Raw genomic sequence first — 25,371 nt, 5'->3', positions numbered from 1 at the left:
GTGCCCTGGTGCCCATTCAGATGACAGGCCCCTAGCTGCAGGGAGAAAAAACATGTTTTACACTTTCTCCCTCACAATTCCTGTCTCTGCCGCTAGCCTCTCCTCCTTACATTGGCTGAGACCATTAATCTCAATCCCACCTATTGAGAGGCTAGGGAGCATGCACAGCAAAATACTGTTGCTCCAATCATTCGGTCTCTGAGATCATCAGATTTAAATAGCAGAGTGTTGCTATTTTTAATCTGATTGAAATAGCAGAGTTTTCAGCTGCAGATTTAAAATGGGGTTGAGTAGGAGTGTTTATGTTCAATAACTTTCTTAAGATGTGTTTTAGGGCAGCGTCCTTATTAAAATCTGACGAATATATATGTATGTGTATATAAATACTTCTAAAGTATTTTTTACATAATTCTGTAAACATTACCGTTTATATAGAATTGCACTTGATAACATTTGGGGCCAGTGGCCATTCCTCTGCTGAATTTTTAAACCAGCCTATTTTAACAAGCTTTGGAAAGCTAGGGCAGAGTGTGATTTCCTCTGGGAGATCGCTGCACCATTCAACCACCAGTAGCCTTTCATCAGCCTGGTTCATTAAAGGGAACTTGTTGCAAAAGAGCACAGGTGTGCAGTTCACTAGAATGGTATGAGATTCAAGTGATAGGTCTTTAATTGCCCTATTCTCCACAGATGTCATGTGGGAGATAAAGGTGTAATTGTGTTAGGTGCTGCACTCCTAATGCTGTGTTTGCAATTTACAATAATTCTGTTATTGCAGCAATAATATATATAAAATATAAAAATATTTTAGACAAATATATATATATATTTATTGGGTTTCTAGTGTTCGATCTGGAAGTAATCCAGGATGTCTGAGAAGATTTCAATAAAATAATCTAAATATTGGGCCATTATTGAGCAAAGTTTTATTCAAAATCTCTTACAAAATAATTTATAGACGTGCACAAATCCATGTCAGGTGTGCTGAATGAATAGCATGCATGCCTGTCATTCAATCGATTGATGGCCGAATTGATTTGTTAGGCAGATGTTAATGAATCTGTTCATCTGTAGACTGATATGCATTTGGTTTGCTCAATGCACTGAAAAGTTTTGTGCACAAGCCTAATAATTAATGAATAATTAGAAATAAGTTTCCATTTGCTGCAACTGACACTGGAATGTGTTTCTGCCTGGAATCTATTTATATTTGATAGCAGATGGTGGTTGTGTCATAATTACAAAATCTTTTCACAGACCCTTTTATACATTACCCCAATATTTCTGTATGAAATGTTGTAATTATCTGTGGAACTAGTTTCTTTTTTACAGTAGTTTTGAGCAAAGTATTTTCATGTTTAACATCTGATTGAAAATGAAACTTTTTTTCATGCAGGCTGGTCATGGCTGTATAAACAGAAACAAAAGTGATTTAACTCCCAAATGGCAGAGAATTGACCAGTGAGACTGCAGGGACATAATGTATACACCAAAACTGTTTAATTCAGCTTCACTTGTTTTGGTGACTTTGCCTTTAATCCAAAGTTGCTTTGGTGACTATACCATAGGCAGCTCTTATATCTGTTCAATTACCTGTTCTTAGGAATCTCAATAGACCCATTTAGGTTTGTGTGAGTGGGACCTAACAAAACATTTTTTCAAGGCAAACTTGATCCCATAGGGATTAAGTGGCACACTGTCTTCCTCTGCAAGTAAGTTTAAATAAATCAGTTTGCTGCCAACATTAAAGCCTTAAAGGAACACCGTAGGGTCAGGAACACAAACATGTATTCCTGACCCTACAGTGCAAAACCCACCATTAATCCATGGAGAAAGCATTGGATTGGCTAAAATCAGCAAGGGGGCGTGGCCAAACACCATTTGGCCATTCAGCACCTCCTCACAGAGATGCATTGAGTCAGCGCATTTCTGTGAGGAAAATTCAGCGTACCAATGCAGAGCCTGGAAACGCTGAACAGCAGAGCTGCTTACTGTGCAGCACTGAGCCAGGAAGCACCTCCAGTGCCCATCTGAGGAGTGGCCACTTGGAGGTGTCCCCAGGGGCAATGTAAACACTGCATTTTCTCTGAAAAGACAGTGTTTGCATGAAAATGCCTGAAGGGAGCTATTATACTCACCAGAACAATGACATTAAGCTGTAGTTGTTCTGGTGACTATAGTGTCCCTTTAAAATAAACCATGAAAATAAGTGCCCACATGAAGGGCTGAGCACAGGTCGGGTATCCGGTATTCAGATTTGTAGATTTTTGTCCTGCAGCTAATTAGGAAGATTCTTACAGTTGAACAGGTTTCAGTGTCACTGCTTCAGCTTCTGATTGCATCTCTGGAGAATAAATGTTAACAGGGGGTTTGAGCATGTGAGTTCCAGTAATTATTTCCATTCTTGAAACCGGTAGCACAGAGAGAAGAAATTTAACCAATTGATAGCCCAAAAAATATATTCCTTTCACATTAAGTCCCTCAGCTGCTCTAGATGGTGGTTTGTGGTGCAGAGAGAACTCTCAGCTGTAAAAGTGACTTATAACTGTAGAGATGTGTAGAAATCACAACACCTATGAGAAAGCTGTCAAACAAGGAGCTAAAATATGTTCTGGGGTGCCTGTAGCAAATTTCATCCAATTTATGCATGTACTGTGTTTGCACTTACAAAGCAGTAGTCCCCACCCTGTGTGAAAAGTGGGACTGTGGCTGGGGGAATTTGTTACTTATCCCATAAAGACAAAACAAAAGAACAGATAGGGACTAATGTCAAATGGATGATATATTATAGAATAATACAATAATATAGAAAAAGGGACACAGACCGAAATATACTTTTATCTTTTTTGCCAGTAGGTCTTGCTTCTTAAAAAAACTTGTGTCCGTGGGTACATGTAAAAGATAGAAAGGGAAACCAATAGTGCAATATTTCTCAATATGTGGAGAACACACAACATAGAAATGTGTGAATTCCCACTCATATGTAATAAAGCTGTAAACCAGCTTCAGTATGTAATAGCGTGCAGTGTTATGATCCCCACTTATTGATACGTGTATTTCATTTGTAACTTCAGGTGAGACTCAGTGATGAATATATAAAAAACAAAATACAATAGTGTATACTATTACCTTAACTTACAGGTGCGTGACATAGTTGGCAAGAGCTTACATCTCAGCTCACTATTTCAAGCTTAGGGTAGTACAATCTCCAAATTAAGCAGACCAATTCAACGATCTCTTCAACATCACCATCGTGAACATGTATAGTAGCTAATCTTACATATACAGAGTTAAAACAAATGTGTACTCACATAAATAATATCAAATAAAGGGCAGCTTTGAGGTTAGTAAATAAAAGGGATACTATAAGTGCCAGGAATACAAAGCTGTATTCCTGGCAATAAAGCTCTCTCTGCCTCCCCACCCACCCACTCAGTGAATAAAGTATTAAAGAAACTTTGATTACTTACCTTATCTCAGCGCCAATGTCCCCGGCGCTGGTTCGTGGCTTTGCCTTCTCCGGCATCCCGCGATGATCGGGTGCTAATGCAACTGTGCAGCAAATGCCTCACACGCATTAGACGTCCCCACAGGAAAGCATTGAATCATTGCTTTCCTATGGGGAAAAATCTGAGGCTGGGATGTCCTATGCAGAGAGGGAGGGTGCCCAGTGTCCGTTACCGGACCAATGGTCCCGTAAGGATCCAGGAAGCGCCTCCAGTGACCTTCTTGGAGACAGCCACTGGAGACAAACTTAATGCTGCAATGTTCAACATTGCAGCACCAAGTGCAATAGGGACACTGTACCCAGACCACTTCAATAAGCTGAAGCATGAATATGAATATAAAAAAAAAAAAAAAAACAACCATTGTAGGACAAATGGGCTAGTGGCAGGTGAGAGGGCCCCAATGCAGACAGAGAAAAGCCTCTGATTACGAGGTAGGGTGTAGAGTACATCTCGGTGGAAAAAAGTCAAAATCGCGGGTCACAGACATCTTAGAACAGGACAGGTAAGGGAAAAAAACTGGACTTGAAGCTAAACTGATGCTCTAAAATCGACATCTAAAGTGAAAGAATAAAAATAACTTGCGTATCAATGTTACAAATATGAGGAAACTCAAAAAGGTATCTTAATGTAAAAAGGAGATAAATGTATAGGGAAATTACTAAAATATACATAAAAATAAATAAGATGGTTGAAAAATAATTTAACCCCTTAAGGACGCAGGACGGTTCAGGACCGTCATCGGCATTTTTTCATTGCCGACCCACGACGGTCCTGAACCGTCCTAAATTTAAAATGTACTTACCCGATCGCCGTTGTTCCCCCGGCGGCGATCGGCGGTGCTCCCGTTGTGGGGAGACTGCCTGCAGCCCAGACAGTCTCCTCATGGCGAATTAGGACCCCTGTGGCCATGTGATCGCCCAACAGGGCGACCACATGGTCACAATAGGTGTCCATGTGTCTGCCTGCAGGGGGACTGCCTGTGCTGACAGGCAGTCTCCCTGCATGTGTAAAATCAAAAAAAAAATTAAAGTTATAGTTAATAAAAAAAATTTATTATATATGTGTATATATATATATATATATATATATGATATATAGACCTATATTATACCTATATAATATATGTCTATATATCATATATATAATGTCATGCTAAGTGTATTTTTTATATTAATATGTACATATATTAATATAAAAATACACTTATAATTAAATTACACACGTGTATATATATAATATATATAATAACTATATATATTGTGTGTATATATATATATATATTATAAAATACAAATAATAAGTAATTTAAATTAAATTAAACATGTAAAAATAATAATACAAATTTAAAAAAAAATTATATATCTATACGAAATGTTATTCTAACTGTATTTTGATATTAATATATATTTATATCAAAATACACTTAGAATGAAATTGTATATATATCTATGTATATATAAATAAATAAAACGAATACGAACTATTCATATGTCCATATACAAAATTACATAAATAATTATATAAATATACACGTAGACTTCAAATATATAAATATGCATATATATTTAAATTCTACGTGCGTATTTATGTAATATTTTTACATAACTAAGTTATTTTATTGATTGCAATTTAAGGAACCTGCCTGCCAACCCAGGCCGAAAGTCCAGAGAATTTAATTTGCTATCACTGTATTTTACCCTGTAACGTTCTACGACACCATAAAACCTGTACATGGGGGGTACTGTTTTACTCGGGAGACTTCGCTGAACACAAATATTAGTGATTCAAAACCGTAAAACATATCACAGCGATGATATTGTCAGTGAAAGTGACTTTTTTGCATTTTTCACACACAAACAGCACTTTTACTGATGATATAATTGTTGTGATACATTTTCCAGTTTTGAAACACTAATATTTGTGTTCAGCAAAGTCTCCTGAGTATAACAGTACCCCCCATGTATAGGTTTTATAGCGTTTTTGAAAGTTACAGGGTCAAATATATGGGTCAAATATTTTTACATTGAAAATGGCCAGGTTGGTTACGTTGCCTTTGAGAGCCCAGGAATGATAATTACCCCCATGATGGCATACCATTTGCAAAAGAAGACAACCCAAGGTATTGCAAATGGGGTATGTCCAGTCTTTTTTAGTAACCACTTAGTCACAAACACTGGCCAAAATTAGCGTTCAATTTAGTTTTTTACTTTTTTCACACACAAACAAATATGAACGCTAACTTTGGCCAGTGTTTGCGACTAAGTGGCTACTAAAAAAGTCTGGACATACCCCATATTGAATACCCTGGGTTGTCTACTTAAAAAAAATATGTACATGTGGGGTGTTATTCAGCGATTTATGACAGATAATAGTGTTACAATGTCACTATTGATACATTTTAAAAATGTATGTTTTGAAACCGCAATATCCTACTTGTACTTATAGCCCTATAACATGCAAAAAAAATAGCAAAAAGCATGTAAACACTGGGTATTTTTAAACTCAGGACAACATTTTGAATCTATTTAGCAGTTTTTTTTCATTCGCTTTTGTAGATGAGTAAAAGATTTTTCACATAAAAGTAAAAAAACATGTATTTTTTCAATTTTTCATCATATTTTTTCATTTAAAAAAAATTTAATTACATGAGATTATATAAATAATGGTATGTAAAGAAAGCCCCTTTTGTCCTGAAAAAAACAATATATAATTTGTATAGGAACAGTAAATGAGAGAGCGGAAAATTACAGCTAAACACAAACACCACAAAAGTGTAAAAAGATGCCCGGTCGCAAATGTACAACATCGCAAAAACAGTCCGGTCCTTAAGGGGTTAAAGAAAAAAAAAAAAAAGATATATATTTTAAATGTAAGGCAGCTAAAAGTGCCCTATAAAAATCATGGAGTATAAAATATAAAAGTATACAATTCCAAAAAAAGATGCCTTGCACTCCAACAAAGCAAAAGCAAATATACAATTGGATCAATCAATATCGGCAGTCTGAGTTTCTAATACAAAAAAAACAACAAAAAACGCTTTATTATACTTTTAATCCATTAAACAAATAGGTTGACATTTCAGTTCACCACAGGAACTTTCATCAGGACAATAAAAAGTTAGTACATATAATTGTAGCTATATTGACCCACGCATGCACGCGCATAGTAAGATAATGCGCTCAGTACAACACTTGGAGAGAGGAAGCTTCTATAATTTTTAGGCAACCTGTGTTGCCAGTCACATGATCACACGTAATGGGGAGGAGTTTGGAATCGTGCATGCATACACGGTGTAAGAGGATGCACTCTGCACAGCACTTGGGAGGATAAATCAATTACTTTGTCTATAAATATCTATAATTTGATGTATTAACTTTCTGTTGTCCTGATGAAAGTTTCTGTGGTGAACTGAAGCGGCCTCCATGTAGGATGTAATGGGAAATAAAGTCCAAAACAATAAAGAGAAGGGCCTTGGACCACGTGGGCCATCATAGAGAAGGGCATATTGAGGGATGAGTGGTCACAAAAATAGTGATACTTAAAGCAAAAAAAAAAAAAAGGCATCTGAAAGGGAAAGAAGTTTAAAAAATTATTTTTGTTTTCTCCCTTTTTCCACCCCCTTTTTTAGGATAAAAAGGGTCAAATTGTTATATAAGGGTTTTAGGTTAAAAACCCAATCAATCTCAATTCTGCCTAATATCTTTTTAATTTCTCCACTGCTCCAAGGTTTGTTAAATTTCTGGAAACCAGTAACTAAAAAGTTTGGGTCATTATGGTGCACTCTAAAATGTTTGGATAGAGCGTGATTTTGAAAAGCCATAGTTACAGCAGTGTTCTGATATGAGGTTTTTAGACTTCTTGATGTTATAGAGATATTATATATATATATATATATATATATATATATATATATATATACACACATATATATTTTGGAGCTTGTAAAGGCGCGTGTATAGGTATATGGCTTTTCTAATATTTACTAGAACATTCTATGAAAACACATTGACCATCAAGGTAAGATGAAGGGTGTATTCCTGAGTAATAGTTGGGAGTAGCAGATACTTATTGTAATCCAGCTGTGATAAATCAAAGCTCTCATGACCTGGTAACAGGTCTAATTTATTTTTGACTGCAGGAGGATCAAAGAAAATGTAACCATAAATACAACAACACGTGATTGCGCAGGGTTAGCCATGTAATGGGATCTTTTCACTTTTCTTGAGATCAAAATATTGCGATCTCCGATCTATTTAGTTCTTATTTTTTTAATATACTTCAATGCAGAAAATGTTAAGGTCAGTTTACATTATACAAATCCAGTCTCACATCTAGTTAAATGATTAGTAGATTGACATGACTTGGATCAACTGAAAAGTTTCTGAAGTACTAAAAATGATGTCCACGTCCATGAGTGTAAGGCACTCCTTGTAATAATCTGTAATAGGCAGCATGGATACAGATCTGGAGGGGGGGAGAAAGGGTGTGCATTCAAAGCATCAAAATGATGCGTTATATCTTTTTTGTTGCTGTAACTGTTTTCTCTTAAACAGTTTTAAGAGCCCTTGTAGCCTCTCTGTAGAATCCATGGTTGGCCAGACAGTACTGAAGTCAATCTTCCTTATTTTTAAAGCTGCTGAAGAGTGCTGGGATTTGGGAACATGGGAGAACCCTGCTTTTTGTCAAACTGCTCCAGTATGGTTTGATTAAAAAACAAATTGAAAAAAATATATATATATGTGTGTGTGTATAATATCTTTATTAAAATTGTCCTTTGTAATGGTGTATCTGATGTTTTTCTTATTTTGAGGCATAAAAGTATTGAGCTTGCATTATTTCACATACTAGCTAACCTCTTTGCACAACTTACTTTGACTAAAACAAGTCTGATTATACAGATGCCGGATACCATCTCATGTGCACATGTATCCCTATAGACCAGTAAGGTTTCTTTGGAGCTTTCGGCTGTGAAATATTTCCATAGGATTGCATATGTGTGTTATAATTACCCTGGAGAGTATGGTTACAGCTGCCAGAAACGGTGTGCTTTGTCCATGGCATTGTTTTGTAATACCACATATAGGGTAAATTATTACTAGTGTAGAAATTAATAAACAAACGAGTTTGGTATGCTGGTGCTTTTGGCAGCAACATGCAAAATAGTAAAGAATCTACAGGCTAAGTTAAGTATCCCAAATTATGTAGGAGAATACTGTGTTATAGCCCCTCCATTCATAAAACATGAAACTGCTAACATTGTTGATTGGACTAATTCATGTTCTTAAACCAAACCTAAAATGCTCACTTTTGTCTTAGCCCCATAGTGCCCTTGCCCCATGGTTATGTGTAACGTTTGATATTTATACATTTGCTTAGATCTCTGAAATTAAGTAGAAGTGTACAAGAACCAATGTCTACTTTCCAAATTGACTCTTTTTGTGTTTGCCTCTGTGCAAGGAGATTTGAATAATTCTTACAGGCACTCAAGCTTTTCATATAAAATGCATCCTTTCTAATTTTTCTTTAGGCTCAGTTGCGGGCATTCATTCCCGAAATGCTAAAATACTCCACTGGACGAGGCAAACCAGGCTGGGGTAAGGAGAGTTGCAAACCCATTTGGTGGCCTAATGACATCCCATGGGCTAATGTCCGCAGTGACGTACGCACAGAAGAGCAGAAACAAAGGGTAAGATATGACTGTGATTCAAGAAATATTTTAAATTGCAAAGTTATGTTTTCTTGTCACAGTTGTTTGATTACTTTTGGCCACTGTTCTCTGTAGGTTCAGTCTGGGTCTTTTCTCATAGCCATCAAACCTACTGCTTATAGTGAAGCCATACCAGATAAGCTGATACCTAAAATAATAGAGTAGTCAGAGTGATTGGTAATATACTAGTGCAGGGGTAGGCAACCTAAGGCACTCGATGTGTCTTTGCGCGGCACTCGATGTGTCTTTGCGCGGCACTCGATGTGTCTTTGCGCGGCACTCGATGTGTCTTTGCGCGGCACTCGATGTGTCTTTGCGCGGCACTCGATGTGTCTTTGCGCGGCACTCGATGTGTCTTTGCGCGGCACTCGATGTGTCTTTGCGCGGCACTCGATGTGTCTTTGCGCGGCACTCGATGTGTCTTTGCGCGGCACTCGATGTGTCTTTGCGCGGCACTCGATGTGTCTTTGCGCGGCACTCGATGTGTCTTTGCGCGGCACTCGATGTGTCTTTGCGCGGCACTCGATGTGTCTTTGCGCGGCACTCGATGTGTCTTTGCGCGGCACTCGATGTGTCTTTGCGCGGCACTCGATGTGTCTTTGCGCGGCACTCGATGTGTCTTTGCGCGGCACTCGATGTGTCTTTGCGCGGCACTCGATGTGTCTTTGCGCGGCACTCGATGTGTCTTTGCGCGGCACTCGATGTGTCTTTGCGCGGCACTCGATGTGTCTTTGCGCGGCACTCGATGTGTCTTTGCGCGGCACTCGATGTGTCTTTGCGCGGCACTCGATGTGTCTTTGCGCGGCACTCGATGTGTCTTTGCGCGGCACTCGATGTGTCTTTGCGCGGCACTCGATGTGTCTTTGCACGGCACTCAAGGCTGCTGGAGCCAAACAGACTCTGGCCTATCAGGAGTCCCAGTGAAACTTCAGATATTCGAAAATGTGGTGAAGGACAATCCTCAATTTACTAATTTCAGCACTTGTGAATGGGAATCCACACCGGAGTAGAGCAGCCTGCAGCTGCTGTTGCAGCTCCTGTCCTTGACCTGACCTGGCCAGCCTTGTCCCCACTAGAACCCAGTGAAGCTACCCACACTGCTAGATATACACAGAAATGCAGAATAACCCTCCCCTCATACAAATAATACAAACAGCCCACACACACACACACACACACACACAAACATACACACAATCTGCACAAATGCAACACTAACAATCCACATACATGCAGCCTCTCACATGCAATACCCCAAACAGCCCCTCACATACACACACTACAAACACACAATGTGGCCTATCCTGGATCCGACCACACACAATTCCACAAGCAGTCCCCATACACAGCCCACATTCATAGGTATCATACACGATACCACAAACTACTCATGAACATATACAAATTTAATAACTCATATATGCACAACTACAATGATACAAAGCAACTGCAGTATAAATAACACAAGCAGAACATGGCAACATACACATGTCTATTTAAAAAAAAAAATTAAAATAGGGCTGACACACTACAGGACATCACAATCCTATTTTGGCACAGTGCTGCTAAAAGGCTGTCTACCTCTGTACTAGTGCATGAATAGACCAGGTTTTTACATGTTTGTTAATACCAGTCTGGTATCAGAATAATATTTTTTATCAATCTTGGTAGAAAGTCCGGAACAGGCCATGTCAGCAATGGGTAAATGCGAAGCATACAGTAACAAAACTTAGCAGTAAAGCTTCTGGACAACAAACACCCGTGTAGCCAGGTAGCTAAGGCACCACCCCTAGGCTAGTTCTTTGTTAATTAAAAACCTGGAGTCCTGTACCTCTATGCAATGCTTGGTGGGTTACTTCACCAGAGTATAGCTATAGCTCTTGCCTCACTGCTTCCAACTTCTGAGGACCGAGGCAGAGGCTGGGACTAGAGCAAACTAAAAGTGTTTGGTAGGCTAGATATATATGCTGGGCCTATGACAGTCAGTAACATAATTGCCAGACAAGAGCAGCTTTACTCTTTTCCTCGCATAAAAAGACAGCAATGCTTCATGCTTTACTGTCGGGAGACACTCAGAAAATGTGTATGTACTTTTGTTGCATTAAAATTAATATCTGAATCAAAGGGGCACCTTCTTTAGTGAGCTGGTCTGATATATGTAACTTGTTCCATTTTCAATAACTGTAAAACAGAAAATAAGACAACTGATAGTTTTTGAATCAAGAAACTAATTTTATTCATATGATTTTATACGGCTGAGTGTTATTGACATAGCTTAACAGAGCTGCTGCTAACAAGTGCTGTGGTATGTCTAATTTGTGGCAATGCAGGTTTCCTGGACTCAAGCATTGCGGACGATAGTTAAGAACTGTTACAAACAGCACGGTAGGGAAGACCTCTTATATGCATTTGAAGATCAGCAGACGACACAGGTGACAACAGCGCATGGTATTGCTCATCTTGTTCCTTCGCAGACCGTGGTACAAACAATTAGCAACCCAGATGGCACAGTGTCCCTCATTCAGGTATGTTTTTAATCCTTCACAAATAACCTACCAGCAGGTGTGATTCCTTGTCCCAGAAATTGAATCACAGTAATCTGAATTGAAATCCCTAGCATGCTGCAAGAGAGCATACTTATAAAGCATGGAAAAAAAGTAATGTCTTGAGTCTAATAAGTCAGTGTGCACAAGCATTTTACTGAAAGTAAGATAAACTTATTTAAAATATTCTAGTGGCTAGTTTGTCAAAATACAAGTTTTTAGAAATAACCTTAGATTATAGAGGTTCTGTCATTAGCACATGTCGCTCTGCAACTTGGTACAAAGTCCAGTCTCACTCGTGTATATATGCGACTTTTCACATCCGTCTACTAGCATGCAGGGTTCCTTTATTGCAGGGGGGCCCAAAAGGTAGATCCCCAGGTGCAGAATTATAACTCCCATGCTTACATGCTTTTAGAATGACAAAGCATCATGGTAGCTGTTTTTAAAACATCTGGGATTAACTTTTTGGTACGTCTGATTTAACGCTTTTAAAACAATGGCCATTCAAACCCTTGCAATCTAACTAAAAGTAAAATGTTTTTTATCTATGGTGTGATTATTAACATAATGTTGTTCTTTTACCTCTACATTATTATATTACAGAGATAAAAATAAAAATAGAAATGATTGTTTTTTTCAGCTGATTTGCTTTTTTGTTTCATGTACAACAATCTGTTAGCCCTGTATGCAAAGAATACAAGGCTAATACAATAATTGTGCCCAGTTAGAAAAAAAAATAGTGCTAACATTATTTGGGTTAAAAACTGTGTCACGGAGCTCTCTGTACCCCTGGCTGGGTACCTCCGCCAAGGACCGCTTCCTAGCTGGAACAGGGAACCAACCACAGCACTTCTGCCCACAGTCGCCGTGGCTTGACTGGGGTCCTGGAACCGCTCCCTTTTGGAGCCAAATGGGGAACTCGCTCTAGCCACCCCCAGGCACTGGACGACACACAGTCCTGAGAGCTCTAGTCCTTTCAAGGACTTTCCCCGTTGAATCCTTTACACTGAAACAGTGATAAGTGATTAGCCCTTTCCCGTCCCAGTAACCAGACAACAGGCGACTGGGAGTACAAGCTTGAATGAACTTAATCTGGCCAGATGGCCTGCTTTTATGCAATTCTGAACACCGTTAAGCACGCCCCTGACATTCCCACACAAACAAGCTAATCCCTATCCTGGACCTGAGAGGGGACTAGTGACCAGTCCCAAACTCCTCCCCTGTGCCTGAGAGATAATTGAATCAGGAACTGAACTAACCCAATTATCTCCAGACTCACAAATATCCTCAAAATACCTTAAAAATCCCACAAAAGTTACATCCCCTGATAGCCTTGATCTGGGTGACCAACGTATCCAAAAATCACCTAGATCAGTTCAGGGGTTCAGGAATTTCCTGGAAGTCCTAAGTGACCAACTGCACATGAGGCTCCTGCCCAAAACTGTTCCATACAATCAGAGCTAGGTCGGTCTAGTTCGGTAGTTTAAAACCGAACAAACTACCGAACATAGTCAATATTCTTACCCTGGAGCTTGTTTCCCTTGTTTGTGGGAACGTTTCCACCGAGCAGTGTCTTCCTAAGTGTTGTAGAAACGAATGCAGGTGATGCTGGAAGTCCAGCAGTGTTTGAGAGATTCTGTGTCCGTTTTCAGTTCCATGAACTTGACAATAGTACACCGCTGCCTGCGTTCGTGCCAACAAGATGGCCGCCACCTCGTGGTCGTCCATAGGAAATGCGGCCACCCAGACGAACACGTAGAACACCGCTGTCAAAATTGCTACACAGTATTAATTAGGCTTAACAAGCTCTCCAGTGGTCTCCGGTTCGTGAATCTGTTCGGTTCCCGAACCATATAGTCCATATACACGAACTGAGACTTTTACAGGGCATAGTACAGGGCCCATAGTCTGTGGCCAGGATCTTTCAGGAGCTTGTGGGAAGGGGAGCTTGTCACAATATGTATGTGATATTTTGCATAAACTGTTTTATACAAATCCAACTCCATTTTGAGCAGTGATTTGTTATAAATTTTAAAGATATGGTTAATGTATTCAGAGCATATTGAAAGTGTGGACAAAAACAAGGCGAATATATTTAGCATTTTGTGCTTTTAATCACCTGAAACACGCAATCCAAAGTCGGCACTAATAACTTTGTCAAGGCAGTTGGATGGTTTATATAAATTCTAGAAGTTTAAAGTGTTTGATCTGATGTACCAAAAACTCAATAAAGAAATAGTTTTGTGCAATAATATATTGAGTGAAGTGTATGATTAAAGTATAAACAATGTAATGAAACACAAGTTAAAAAAATAAACAGATTGTTTTAACAACCATAATAACGTAAGCAATGGTCTCTGTTTTCCAGCCAATATGTCCAACAATACTACCTTAATTTTATTTCCATGGTTTTTGTGTAAATCCACATTACATTACAGTACTGTTGCGATAATTGAGTTAACTATGCCGGGGCAGGATCTCAGGGCTAACCACTTTCTCCCTTGTTTTATATCTCCTAGGTTGGCACAGGAGCTACTGTTGCCACTCTTGCTGATGCATCAGAACTACCAACGACAGTGACTGTTGCTCAAGTAAATTACTCTACAGTGAGCGATGGAGAGGTACAGTTTGAGTTTATAGAAGTCGCCAGTTAATTTCCTTTTTACTGCAGAAACGCTGCAAAGACTTTGACATCTTTCCATGAACCAGAATAATGATTGCCATGAGTAATATTCTATTATGGTATAAATATTGTAAAATTCAGGTAGCTTTATAATATTGCTACTGCTTAAATGGCAAAACATTGCATTTTATATATATATATTTTTTTTTTTTTTAATATTGCTATTAAAGAAAATAAATCATGAAAAACCTATTTTGCGTTTTTATATTTTTTTATTTTAATGTGACATTTAAGGAATATATTTTCTCCCTTGAAGAGATCTTCTTGATTTGAAATTCTAGAACCTGAACTGTTTAAGAGCACATTAAAATACATTAAAACAGCTTACCTCACCAATGTACATATAAGGTTTTGCAGGTAAAACATCCAATCTCAGCTTCCATTTCCAGAAGTCTTTGCAAGTGCTTGTGGCACTACCTAGCTCAAAAATTTTCTGTACAATGTTTGCGTTATCACAGTCATTGTGGGTATAGTGCTACCCCTGTAGCTTTTATTTATTTATTTTTATCTCAAGATGGCCTTGAAGCTCTCAAGTTAGCAGCAACCAGAGTGCAAACTTTGAAAGCTAGTATATATTTCAGTTTTGTTTTTATCTATTTTATTTTAAATCCCCTTTTTGTATTTTAATGAATTATTTAATAAAACTTAAGAAGTTGGGGTCAACTCCAGCCTGCAGTGAACCTTGAAGAGATTAACCTCTTAAAGGAACACTTTAATGTCAGGAATACAAACACTGAATCAGTGCATCTCTATGGGCAAAGTTCAGAGTCTCCATGCAGAGTGTGGAGGCATTGAACACCAGTACTGCACACTGTGCAGCACCAACCCATAAAGCACCTCGAGTGTGTCTGACTGCCACTAGAGGTGTTACTAGACAGCAATGTAAAAAGTGCTTTTTTTTTTTTTTTAAGGCAGCATTTACAGTGCTCAGCCTGCGTGGACAGGTTATTCACGCGTGACTATAGTGTCTCTTTAAGTTCCCTAGTACATTCAGTGCTATCCCCCTCATATATATTTTATTTATCTGTTTTTGATTTGGTGACCACAATTAAACATTCAATCCCTGCATATAAATTGTTTTTTACGTTTTCTAATTTTGTATATTTTAATCCTGTTGAATGATTAGTTGTGTATTGGATATGGCTTAAAGAGGACATGTCACTTCCCAGGGCTTTTTAATAGTAATTTTTGTTCATCCTCTTTATTTAGCAAATATGTATTGAGATGCATGCAACATAAATTTAAGTGTAGAAATCTACAGCTATTTGACCTGGACTCCTCCTCCTAATTGGACTCCTCCATCCTTGTCAGTCGTCGTTCCAATCTCTGTCCTTTGCACCTGGCTGTCCGCATAGAGAGAAGATGAGAAATGAAACCGTTTCTATTTTACATCTTAAATTGCAATTTTCTCTGACTGTGCCTAGATAAATTTGAATTACGGCATTATTTGCTAACTTTCTTATATAATTGAGCATCACATTATAAAGGTTAACAAAAGTTATAGATGGCTTTTTAAGATTTATTCAATAGTGTTCTTTCCAGACTAGGGACAATTCCACTTTAATGTAGTGCACATTAATGAACTGAAACGTTATAAAACTAGAGAGACTGCAGCCAACCATGTGTCAGGGCATCATTTATAGTTCACAAATGATCAGAGAAGGCAAACAAAAAAAATACACAAAGCGAAAGAACTAATGTGTATTAGTACTTTGCCAGTTCAGCATTATCTGCAAGTCCACACACTATTAAACATTCTAGTGGCAGAAGTGGCTCAGGCTAAATCAAAAATGTTTCTAAAATATCTCCGTAAAGTGTGAATGATTCTGTAGGTGGGCTGTTCCAACAAAGAGCTGTGTGTGAAGATAAATGCCTATTACATTTTTATCTGGAGCGGGTTTTCTAAACGCAAGTGAGAAAATATTCATCAGCCACATGCTTTTTGAATGAAGAACTGCCAGAACAATGAGCCTGTCTGGGCCACAAGCCGATTGGACTGACCGGAGATTGCACTTTTCAGCTTTTGCCCTACAGAGAAACAACACTCATTAGACTTAAGCTTTAAATCAGAATGCAGTAGCCTTTAATATTAACCTTATTAAGCAATTTTTTGTGTACTAAGTGTTTTTGTGCAAATTATGTATTGAAACAAGAAGTACATTTTAGCTGCAAGCAAAGCATCTTAAACTATGATGGACTCTATTTTTACAGCATAGCACTAGAGAATATGCTTACAGATACAGATAGCTGTTTTGAAGGCATTGGCAAGCATGGTTACTGTCAGTATGCAAAAAAATGAAACATTGCTTGCCTTTGTTCTTTGGTTGTGATGTAACAATATACTTTCATCGTTTACTGTACAGAAGTGTGCGGGTCATTTTGATGACCACAGTGCTCTAGTTTATTCAACAGTAATCTGTTTGTATAAAGATGAAATGTCTGTTTTAGAGAGAGTATTGCATACATCCTTGGTTCTGCATAATCACAGTGCAAGCATTCTTACTCTAGAAGGTTATCAGTAATTTTGTTTGTTCCCACAGTAGTATACAGCTAAAATACAGATCTTAAAGGGGCAATCCAAGCACCATATTTCCTATAGTTTACTTTAAGAAAACTGAGATTTTCTCAGAATGACATTGCAAAGGGAAGGGCTCAAGATGTCAGGAAATTCTCCAGTTTTCTGTCAAACCACTCGAAAATAGTTTTGGGGGAAAACAGTGACTGACTACCTTGCACCATAACCACTACAATAAGCTCTAGGTGTTATGGTGTTTGGAGCGTCCCTTTAAGAATAAAGAAAAATAATCACGTAGGGGCATTTGGGAACCTGCATGATTGTGGTATGACATGGTTATAATGTAACACTTCTATGTTTATACTTTTTATGCAGCAATATAAACACCTCAAGACTTTGTTGCTTTCCTACATGTTTATTTTTTTGTTTGGGTTTTTTTAAATTTATTTTTTGGCTTCTTTATTTCATCATGTTAACAGAAATAGACTTTTATTTTTTTATTTTATTATCACTAATAATTCTGATTGAGGTGTTCTTTTATATATTGATTGTGTGTTGGTTTGGTTTATTAGTTTGTTTATTTTTATATAATTTTTTTTTTCTCCCAGTAACTTGCTTCTCTGCTTTAGTTGAAATCCTCCTCCTTCTTTAAGGGAACTAAAAACCCAGTCTTTATATACAAATCCTCCAACTAACCTCTGGAATGGCTCTCTTTTTTATGCCATTTAGGTAGAACAGAATTGGGCTACACTTCAGGGGGGTGAAATGACCATCCAAACGACGCAGGCATCTGAAGCCACTCAGGCTGTGGCATCCCTGGCAGAAGCAGCAGTGGCAGCGTCACATGATATGGCACAAGGAGCTACAGTTACCATGGCTCTTAACAGGTAGTTAAGTGTTAAAGATAGCATGTTCATGATATCTAAAGATCGTTTATTGTTTGACACTTCCACACCATGAAAACCTGGTATCTCAACTTAAAGGGACACTATAGTCACCAGAACAACTTCATTATTCTGTTTGTTCTGTTGAGTAGAATCATTATCTTCAGCCTTATTGCAGTAAACACTGTCTTTTCAGAGAAAATGCAGCCTAAGGATACCACCACAGACCACTTCTCTGATGGCTACTAGAGGTACTTCCTGGAGCAGTACTGCACAGTAAGCAGCACTGCCATTTAGTGTCTCCACCCTCTGCATGGAGACACTTAAATTTCCTCATAGAGATGCATTGATTCAATGTATCTCTTTGAGGAGATGCTGATTGGCCAGGGCTAATTTGACTTGTGCTGGCTCTGCCCCCTCATCTCAGCCAATCCTATGGGAAGCATTATGATTGGCTTTGATCAACACTTCAGATGATGTCAGCCAAGCAGGCAGATCAGGGTCAGAGCCAGCAACAGCAGACTGGCATAAAAGTAAAATGTTGCTATATTAAGGGGGAGCTAGATGGTGTTTTTAACACTATAGGGTCAGGAATGCATGTTTGTGTTCCTGACCCTACAGTGTTTCTTAAAGTACATTTAGTACATTGTTTTATACGTTTATCTTCTGTGTGTAATGAGGCAAAAACCTCTAGTCTCCTCTAAGAACTCTAGTACTTTAGCTCACTTTACTGTAAGATAGTCTAACTGTCTTCTGGTTGTCTTTGAGAACAGCTATGAGACTTTAAGTCCAATTTAGACTGCATTATGATGCAAGATGAGAGTGATTGCCAGATTTACTAAATTGTGATGTTGATTCCCTAAGATCTTAAAGTTTTTATTCAACAGCTTAAAGTTTTATACTCTATACTTTTCATAGTCTATCATACGTGCAAAATGTGTTACTGTGGTATAAAGCCATTTTAAATGTAATCTGTTTATTTACTATAATATAATAGTGGAGGTCTTAAACTTTTTGTCTGTTATTTACATACAGTATGTTGAAGTACTAGTCACATTTTAAGATATTCATCGTTCACATACAGGTTTATTCACTAAAGTGAGAATTCAAAATTTATTTCAAGTTTAAAGGCAAAGTAGCCCAAGTAGAAGCACTTAGAAAATGTTCACAGCTCGTTCATTTTGGGCTTAAAATTTATTTATTTTAAATGTCTGAAAATTCACTCTTAAGTGAATAACACATTATGCACCACTACCATAGAGTGTGCCTCTCTCTGACCATCTGAAATGTTTGCAGCTCATATAATGACTTCCACAGCACAAACTATCTGCCTCTGTCATTTGTATTCTTAAGATTATGTAAGCTTGGGAATGTTTTGTTTTGAGAAACCACCTGCTTGTGCCACAGTTGTCTATGAAACGAGTATTCTGGATATTGTGGCCATTTTTGCAATTAATGCAGTTATGTAAAGTGTATTTCCTGTGGACTTTTTAAATAATGTGTGCTCTTAACGCAGGTGAATGTTTGTTAGCCCTGTATGGCTTTGCCTACTTGTATAATCTTGCCTGTACTGAATACTTAACAGATCTAGACTAAACTAATCAATCTTCGATGCAAGTACATTTACTATTTTTTTTTATCATTTTCAACCACCAGCTTAAAGGGACACTATAGTCACCTGAACAACTACAGCTTAATGTAGTTGTTCAGGTATGATCTATAGCTCCCTGCAGGCAATCTAATGTAAACACTGTATTTTCACAGAAAATACAGTGTTTACATTGATTGATAGGAATACCTCCAGTGGCCGTCACTCAGACAGCCACCAGAGGGACTTCCTATCATGCAGGGCCCTAAAAAGGCCCTGTACACGTCAGACGTATTAAAATACATCTGACGTGTGCAGGAGAGAGAAGGCACTGTGTGCGCGCCTTCTCTCTCCAGCCTGTCAGCAGAGGAGGGGGGCGGGCAAAGACCGCGAACTGAGCTGTCAGTCAGCTCATCTCGCGGCCGCACACTGCGCGCTAGTGCGCTCAGGACTTCAGAGGGCGGCATGAATGCCGCCCTCTGAAGTATGTGCAGCAAAGCCGCACAAGGGAGCAATGACGCTTCCAAATAGAAGCGTCTGATTGCTCCCTGCTCGCGCCCGCCTATTTCGTCATTTTGACTAAATAGGGGGCGCGGCTTCACGAGGCTCCCGGCGCTGGAACCAGGTGAGTAAAAACTGCTGCCTGGAGAGTCCCTTTAAAGGAAACCTATTGTCTCAAAATATTTTTTATATAAAATAATAATTTCATCAAGTTTTGAAAGGAAATGGATTTATTTTAAAGTGACATATATGTAAATAAAGAAGAAATCTCATCCCTACCCTTAGTATATGACAGGATCCTTCATCCATATGCATACACCTTGAGTCATAGAGTGTTTGTATTCCGACAGTTAGTCTCTAAGATATTCTCTGATTCTGTGCAGGGAGTAAAGCCGGAAGACCTCAGAGATGGTCTGTGCCTGATCCTCATTTCTATCACAAGAGGGCACTGCTACTGAATTTTTTTTTGCTTTTTTTTTGATGCAGTGACTGCGTTTTAACAGACAAAATGTAGTGCTAATTCAGCTGAAATATCCAGTTTTCCCAAATCAATTTAGTGCTTGGTTGCCACGCACAAAATATTCAGCCATCACAAACACAAATAATATACATATAATATATTAAACAACGTATAACAATGGTGTAAATAGTTCTCTAGCTGTAATAGCACTCAAAGTCCATTGATGCTCTGCAGCCATTCTAATAGAAAATTAGTCTGTCTATAGCTGGAGGAGTAATCCCAGACTTGTACTAAAAGTGCATCTCTATTTAGTATAGAAAATATATAAACATTCTAAATGATCTTGGAACCATTATTGATACTTTAATGTTTTTTTTTTTTTTGTTCTTGTTTTTTACATTTGATACATTGATTATTAAATCGATCCCTAATCTAAATCTTGAAGTGCAGATGGCTACTACACATTAGCATTATTCTCAATGTTGTTATTAGAACTTTAGAACTGTTGTTTATGATCAAAAAAATTATAAATGCTTGGAATGTTTATCATTTTAAAGTTGGCAACCTGAAACCATTATTCAAATCTTTTAAATTATCAATATTTTATTGGTGTTCAGTCTTAAAAATACAATAATATATATATTTGTATTGTATTATTTTAATATATTATATAATATGTGTGTGTATTTATTTATTTTTACAGATAAATGTATTTTTTGAGCATTGAATGTAGTGGTTATGGTCTCCAACCTTAGAATAAATAAAATCCTTTTAATATATGAAGTACCTTTGCATAGTTCACACAGTATTCCATTGACACTCTTATTTAGTTTCCTTGTGCCATTGCTGATTTCTACAAATATTTTACTTTTGTAATCATATCAATGCTTTTGGATGTTTGCAGGGCTAATATTACTGTTATTGTGGAGTCTACTATTGTTTGGAGTCACTTTGCAGCGTTTTTATGTTTCAAATCTGCTTTTTTCCCATGTTGTTGTTTGTCTAACTATAGTGAAGCCGCTGCTCATGCTGTAGCCACTCTGGCAGAAGCTACCTTGCAGGGAGGAGGACAAATAGTATTGTCAGGTGAAACTGCAGCAGCTGTGGGAGCACTGACCGGAGTGCCAGATGCCAATGGTAGGAAAACACAATTTTTATTAGGATCCTCTTCGTAGAAGGATTTTTTTTTATATATATATTTCTTTTACCATATAAGATAGTATTCTCAAATGCATGGAATCGGTATGTTCCTCTTTCCATGATTGGCTTGGCAGATTACAAAGAAATATTGACCAATGGGATATTTAGGAAATGCTTGAGTACACTGCGTTTAAAGATGTGCTTAGCATACTCTGATGTGTGTTTGTGGCTCTTCTTGATGCCCATTTCTTTGTTGGTGTAGCACTATTTGGTCATCACTTAGCTTTAACACACAGCATTAATAATTTGATACAAAAAAAAACACCATATTCAGGAAAATTGCTTTCACGATGAAAGAAATTAGCAGTTGCAAAGATGTTAAGGGCAGCTATGGAATTAAGATAATCCTAACGGTTGAATGATTACTCCTCTTTACATTCATAATATTTATAAAGGTATGTTCATGTAGACAACTCAGGACTGATTGATGTTGGTGTCCAAAGAAAACATTATTTTAAACTCTGTAAACCTGAAATTTCAATAACATTTTATTTCATATCGCTTTGTCTTGACCAAGGAAAACATGCATTACGGCAAGATATTTTTTGACTACTTACACCCAGCCTGTCTTTGTGTTAATACAAAGCAAGCCAGGATGTTCAGAGAAGTGATGCAATTCAGCACTGAAAATACAGTTTTATTATTGCACTTAGTGACCATGCATCCTCTCTAATGCATTTATACACTTTATAAACGGACCACGCAAGTCACCCAGAACATTTCATGTAAATTAAGTGGTCTGGGTACAGTTGTCCTGTATGTTTACCGCTTCAAGAAGGGGACAATGTTTACCTTGGAAGGTTAAACACTCCACTCCTGGGTCACTTGATGTTGCAGCTCTTAGGAAAGCATTGGATTCAATGCTTAACTATAAGAAGCCCTGCACGCGTGCACAGTGCTCGCTCCTCCTCTCTAAGGAGCGCTTGATTGGACCAGTGATGGAGCAGTCGCCTCATCCTTGATGACTTTGCGTGAAGCGGAGAAGTCACCAGGAAAAAGGCAAGTGAAAACCTTTTTTGTTTAAAGTGACACAATAACAATTTAATCTAAATTAATTTATCATTATTCCTAGAATCCCCTTGCACTGTCCATCTATTCAGTGTTAAACAGTTACGAGCAGTTTAACACTGAATGAGGGTTCCTGGCTTCCCATAGGCCCACTCCCACTGTGTCCCTTTAATATTATTATGGCAGACAGATGGGGAACATGAATGTAAAAAGGAACAGGGGTACTATAGTGTTGATACTTTACTGAGAGGGTAGTGGATGCATGGAATAGCCTTCCAGCTGAAGTGGTAGAGGTTAACACAGTAAAGGAGTTTAAGCATGCGTGGGATAGGCATAAGGCTATCCTAACTATAAGATAAGGCCAGGGACTAATGAAAGTATTTAGAAAATTGGGCAGACTAGATGGGCCAAATGGTTCTTATCTGCCATCACATTCCATGTTTCTATGATAATACAGGTTTTCATTCGTAACACTATATAGTGTATCTTTAAAGTAGCTCAGAAAATGCTCTTTAGACCATTCTTTCATTGGTCTCTGCAGTTTTACAAATCACTATTTAGTAAACAATTACCTGTGGGGAGATATATATATATATATATGTGTGCCTTGGAGAAATGTAGTACAGAATTAGGTAAAAGCTTAGAGAGAAGTAATCTCACAAATATTTCCATGTTGATAGGTTTGCTTTTTAGGGCAGTGCATAACATCTATGTCTTATTATGGTTCCTGCAATAGATATATATGCATTGTGAATACAATAACGCGTTGTAAACTGTCCTTTTGCCAAGTGGTTGCAAATATGTTTGAAATTACAGAAAGTAGTTTGTTCAGCATTACACAATATGATTTATATGGATATTGCTCTTTTATTCTCCCGTAAATACCGACATTAACAGTTTTGCCAGGATATTTTGCCCTAATATATTTTGATGTGACTTGAGCTTGTTTAAATTTAGACACAAATACAACCTGGAGCGGATTACTATGTAACGGGTTCAGATTAATTAATGCTGAAAGCAGCAATGCATTACTGCTGTTTGACGCAAGCAGGATGGGATTACTGTGCGCTTTTCAATATACAGGGAGTACAAATCGGAGTGTATTGTTTATCTGAGAGATTGAGACACAAAATATCCCTCCTCATGTTCTTCTGGCATAGTTCTGTCATTTTGCTTTGCATTGTGGAATTAAGCGAGCTGGACTTTGCTTCCTTATTAATAGAAAAGTATGCATATCCCCTTTATAACATGAGTAGTATAGATTTACAGAGCAAACTGTAGCTATTTTATTATAATTACTTTAAAATCAACTAAAAGGATTGGGAAAATAACCACTACAGGAACACATTGAAGGGACATTGTAGGCACCCCGACCACTTCATCTCTCGTGGAAGTGGTCTGAATGCACTGTCCCTGTCCCCCTTTGCAGTTTTAGAGAAACGGTAATGTTCATTTTGCAGGTTTAAGACTGCCTCTAGTAGCTGTCTATCAGATGGCCACTAGAGGCACTTTCTCTAGTTTCACATTGTTTGACACTGAAACAACGTTGGATGTCCTCACACTTGGCACGGGGATGTCCAGCGTCTTCTAAATTCCCATGGAAAGCATTGAGTCACGCCTTAGATTACCACCACCGGCTGACGTCAGCAGAGGAGAGGCCCGACCCAGTAACGAGTGACATTGCTGCTGGAATTGGGTAAGTGTTAAAGGGTTTTGTATTTTAAGCCTTTCATAGATGGGGTGGAGGGAGGGAGAGGGACACTAGTGTTTGGAATACATCTTTGTATTCATAACACTAATGTGTTCCTTTAATTGGACTCAACAAAAATTACTTGACATAGTTTTGATCTAATTGTGAGCATTGTCTTTATAACGGATCCATTTAAACTGTTGACTTGCCAATAAAAAGTCCCAAGTTTTCCTGTTTTCTTTCGGCCCTGGGAAAAAGATGTCAAAGTTTTCGTTTCTGGCTTTTTCATGGCATTGAATAGTTTTTTTGTTTTATTTTATTTTTTTTCTAATTGTAATAAATGACAAAGATGTTGGTTGGAAGTCTGTTGCGACTGCTGAGTATTCATAAAGTGCACCCAGGAGATGTTACCTTGCTGTGGCATTGGCTCCACGGTGCATACTGTAAATTCTAAATTAAGTGGAAGCTCTCTGCTATAGCACACTGCAGCAGTACAAATCCCACCAGATTCTTATGAAGTTCTGGAGCACTCCTGCTGATGATTAGTCCTGATCTGCCCATCTTCCTAAACTAAATATAATCCACAAAGCAGATCAAGGCTGATCACTGTCTCGTGTGTGTGTGTGTGTGTGTGAGACGCCATGGGTAAATCAGATATGAACAGTTTTATGCCCTTTTCGGTCTCAAATTAAAATACAAGATGAGGACAGCAAGCAGTTTCTGATATCACATTCGTTAAATGTAATATACCTCCCTTCCTCAAGACATAGACATTATTTTTTTGGCACATTGCTGTTGGATTCGAAAACTATTTTGTTCAATCTCTCTGTGTGAGCTCCAGGAATAAAAAAGTAATTAAATATAATTATTTTAGATGGCGGTTACCTAGTATATCCTAAAATATCTACTCACAACCTAAATGACTTTATAGGAAGAAGCAGCTGAGAGTAGTATAGACTGTTGACAGAGCTGTAAGACACCCTCCTCACTTTAAATTCACGTTAATTTCACTCCTCTCAGTAGCATCCACTCAAGGACCATCAAGCATGCTTTATATTATACAGGAAAAGGGCAAAGGAC

The 25,371-nt window shown here is 38.0% G+C and overlaps 1 protein-coding gene across 1 annotated transcript in view; it reads left to right on the top strand.

Moving 5' to 3' along the window:
• Positions 1-25,371, top strand: part of NRF1 (nuclear respiratory factor 1) — a 72,490-nt gene that overhangs the window by 30,165 nt on the left and 16,954 nt on the right. The window contains exons 6-10 of the mRNA XM_063448310.1: positions 9,037-9,195; positions 11,547-11,741; positions 14,282-14,383; positions 17,690-17,847; positions 21,406-21,530. Of these exons, the coding sequence (XP_063304380.1) occupies positions 9,037-9,195; positions 11,547-11,741; positions 14,282-14,383; positions 17,690-17,847; positions 21,406-21,530 (739 nt within the window). The remainder of the gene's footprint in view (positions 1-9,036; positions 9,196-11,546; positions 11,742-14,281; positions 14,384-17,689; positions 17,848-21,405; positions 21,531-25,371) is intronic.

Source organism: Pelobates fuscus, chromosome 3 (assembly GCF_036172605.1).
Source record: "Pelobates fuscus isolate aPelFus1 chromosome 3, aPelFus1.pri, whole genome shotgun sequence".
NCBI lineage: Eukaryota > Metazoa > Chordata > Amphibia > Anura > Pelobatidae > Pelobates > Pelobates fuscus.
Note: the sequence above shows the minus strand (reverse complement) of the source record. Positions and strands in the feature narration are given on the sequence as shown.